General features: G+C 31.4%; 1 protein-coding gene across 1 annotated transcript; it reads right to left on the bottom strand.

Moving 5' to 3' along the window:
- Positions 1–778: 778 nt before the first annotated feature.
- LOC132272587 (uncharacterized) lies at positions 779–1227 on the bottom strand. The gene is made up of 2 exons (XM_059773707.1): positions 954–1227; positions 779–840 (listed from the first exon to the last, which is right to left on the bottom strand). Exons 1-2 carry the CDS (start codon positions 1225–1227, stop codon positions 779–781), a joined length of 336 nt encoding a protein of 111 aa, XP_059629690.1.
- Between the last annotated feature and the right edge of the window lie 1683 nt (positions 1228–2910).

The following is a 2910-nucleotide window of genomic DNA, read 5'->3' as shown; positions in this document are numbered from 1 at the left end:
AAAGAGATATTTATAAGTTAGAAGTTTCTGTCCCTAATAAGAATTTAGAAGAAATTGGCCATAAAAATTTGAATCTACTTCATAAAATTGATTTTTTGGAAAAGAAACTTAAGAAGGTAAATTTGTTTAATAAATCACTGAAACTTAGAATTAATAATTTGAGTAGTGAATTTGTTAAATCAAAATAGTCTTTTCAGAAAGTTGAATGTGACACTTGCAAAATTGATAACTTGAAAAGAGTGGTTGAGAATATTAGTTATAACAAAGAATTGGCTTCAACTTCAAAGGATTTGTTTTTTTCAAAAATTGAAAGATGTTTTCGTGAAAGTTGAAACCAAACATTGTGTTATCTCTACTTCTCCCAAATTTATTTCAACATGTCATTTTTGAGGTGAAAAATGGCATATCAAGTGTAAGTGTCAGAAAAAAAAATTAAACCAGGAAAGAAATTGAAAAATCTAGAGGGCTCAAACTTGAGGAAGAAGAGGATTAGGATTATTGAGCCTTGTAACACTTTGCATATATTAATAAGGAAATCATTGCATAATGAATCTAAAATTGTTTGGGTAAAGAAAGAGAATTTTAAATGTCTTTCCATGCACACTACACTTAGAGCACTTGGTCTATGTGGTTAGTACTTTGATAGTGGTTGCTCTAGGTATATGACAGGGGATAGAACATTGTTTACCACTTTTAAGGAATGCTCTCTCTCCCTCACACACACACACACAAAATTAAAGCATACTTATAGAAAACAAATATTCAAATCTTTATTATATCAATACTGGCAATAGAATGCTCCTATGAACATCACTTTGTCTACCTCAGGAGTAGTGATATCTGCACCAAAGAGGGCCAAAAAAAAATCACACGTCAAATCTCTCTTCCTAGAAAGAGATATACACACACACACATTATATATATATATAGAGAGAGAGAGAGAGAGAGCTTACTTCCACACTTGTAATGGCTAGGGACTTGGCGTCCACAACCCTGAATGACTTTGATAGCATAATTGACATCAATGAGAGCTGCCAGTTTTGGTGTAATAAAAGGACACACACATTCAACATGGGTCACCCTCACTCTTTCACAGCAAAATGGGGTTGCGGGATTTCCTGTCAGCAATGGCTTGCATGCATTCGCCAATATGTTCATCTCTTCACGGCACTGAGCTTCTGTGAGAACCCCAACACTCCCTGCATTCCACATAAGAACCACCACCATATTGTCACCATGAAGACAACACAAGCTCTTGAACAATTAATCACCCTCTTCCCTTCCACTTTTAATTTCTTGCACTAGCTAATACACGTATACCTTCTACTAAACTACATCTCTCTCTCTCTATACACACACACACGCGTTCATATGTAAGTGATTTATGAGAATGCACTTCATGGGCTCAGATTTTTGTTCCTTTTACTATGTATAACATGGGTGGGACCCACCGCAGGGGCGGAGCCAATTAAGGCCCAGAGGGGCACTCCCCCCCTCCCCCCGCTCCAACCTACTATACATAGATACATATTTTTGGGATATATATATACTTACATAGTAATTTTAAACAGCGTCCCTCTCAAATTTTCAAATTCTTTTAATTTCCTTTTGAAAAAAAAAAAATTACAAATATCCCTTATTCAAGTATACAATATATTTTTCCTTTTCTAACTTTTGTTTCTTTTTTCAAAAAAATTCTTTTTTCACTTATGTATAATTATGTATTTTTCTATTTTTTAAAAACTTATTTCTTTTTATCGATGACATTTGTGATTGTATTTAATTAAAATATTATTAATTAATATTTTGATTCTTATATTTGTAACTATATATTTTTTTACGGTTTTTATTTAACATATTATTTTACAACTATTTTTTTCTTATTTGTCTTTCTGATTTAAAAAAATTATATTGTCATATTTATTAAAAAAAATTAACAAGTGTATTGTACCCCTCTAAAATAAAATCCTAGCTCTGCCCCTGGCCCACCGCACCGCACGCGAAGACAAAGCTCAGTCTATAATGGTGCTTACGTTCGAAAAATACATGCGTAAACGTATGCAAAAAGGTTAAAGTGATCTAACTTTTGAAAAAAAGAAAAAAAAAAAAAAAAAAGGTAAAGTGATCGGATTTTCTTTATTTGTATTTAATTTATAATTTTTATTCACTTGATATATTTTAATTTTGAGTTTGAAAGCTTTTACATTTGTCAATATTTTTTACAATTTCAAAATATGTGAGGTCTTTTGAGAGATCATTTGAGTGCCTTATTTTTATCTACTTGCTATATTTTGAGTTTGAGAGGTAAGAGGGCATTGGAGATGCTCTAAGGGATATCACCTTAGCAGATTGTCTAAATAATAAAGACTTCGTCTAGTTTCAAATAGAACACTAACTTCATTTTTGGTACAAATCTAAGTAACATTAACGACTTGATTGGTTTGTAACTTTGAAAACAGTTCTCAAGAATTCAGATAATAGAAAAATGTTTTCAAAAAACTATAAAAGGCAATTATTTGAAAACAGATATTTTTATACCAATAGGCCAGTGGCCTAATGGTATCAAGCTCCTACTTCTCAAAGAGAAGTCAGGGATTCGAGCTTCTGTGGAGGCATGTGTGTGTGAATACCCAACTAGGAAAAAAAAACAGATATTTTTATAACTCAGTTTTCATAAAATAAATTTCAGAAAACTAAACCATGCAGAATTTTTTGTACAATTTTCTATTTTCAGTTTTCTAAGAACAAAAATCTGTTTTCAAAATTACAAACCAAGCATACCCTAACTTTTTCTATAATAAAATCGGTCACTTTTGTTGATTAGTGATATCATATTTAATACTTACTTAAAACTGAAGAACCCTTTAGAAAACTTGAAAAGATTATTTTGCACATAAAGAGACAAATATT

This window comes from Cornus florida, unplaced genomic scaffold (assembly GCF_030987335.1).
Source record: "Cornus florida cultivar Cherokee Brave unplaced genomic scaffold, ASM3098733v1 CherokeeBrave_3.0.0_Hap2_Chr09, whole genome shotgun sequence".
NCBI lineage: Eukaryota > Viridiplantae > Streptophyta > Magnoliopsida > Cornales > Cornaceae > Cornus > Cornus florida.
Note: the sequence above shows the minus strand (reverse complement) of the source record. Positions and strands in the feature narration are given on the sequence as shown.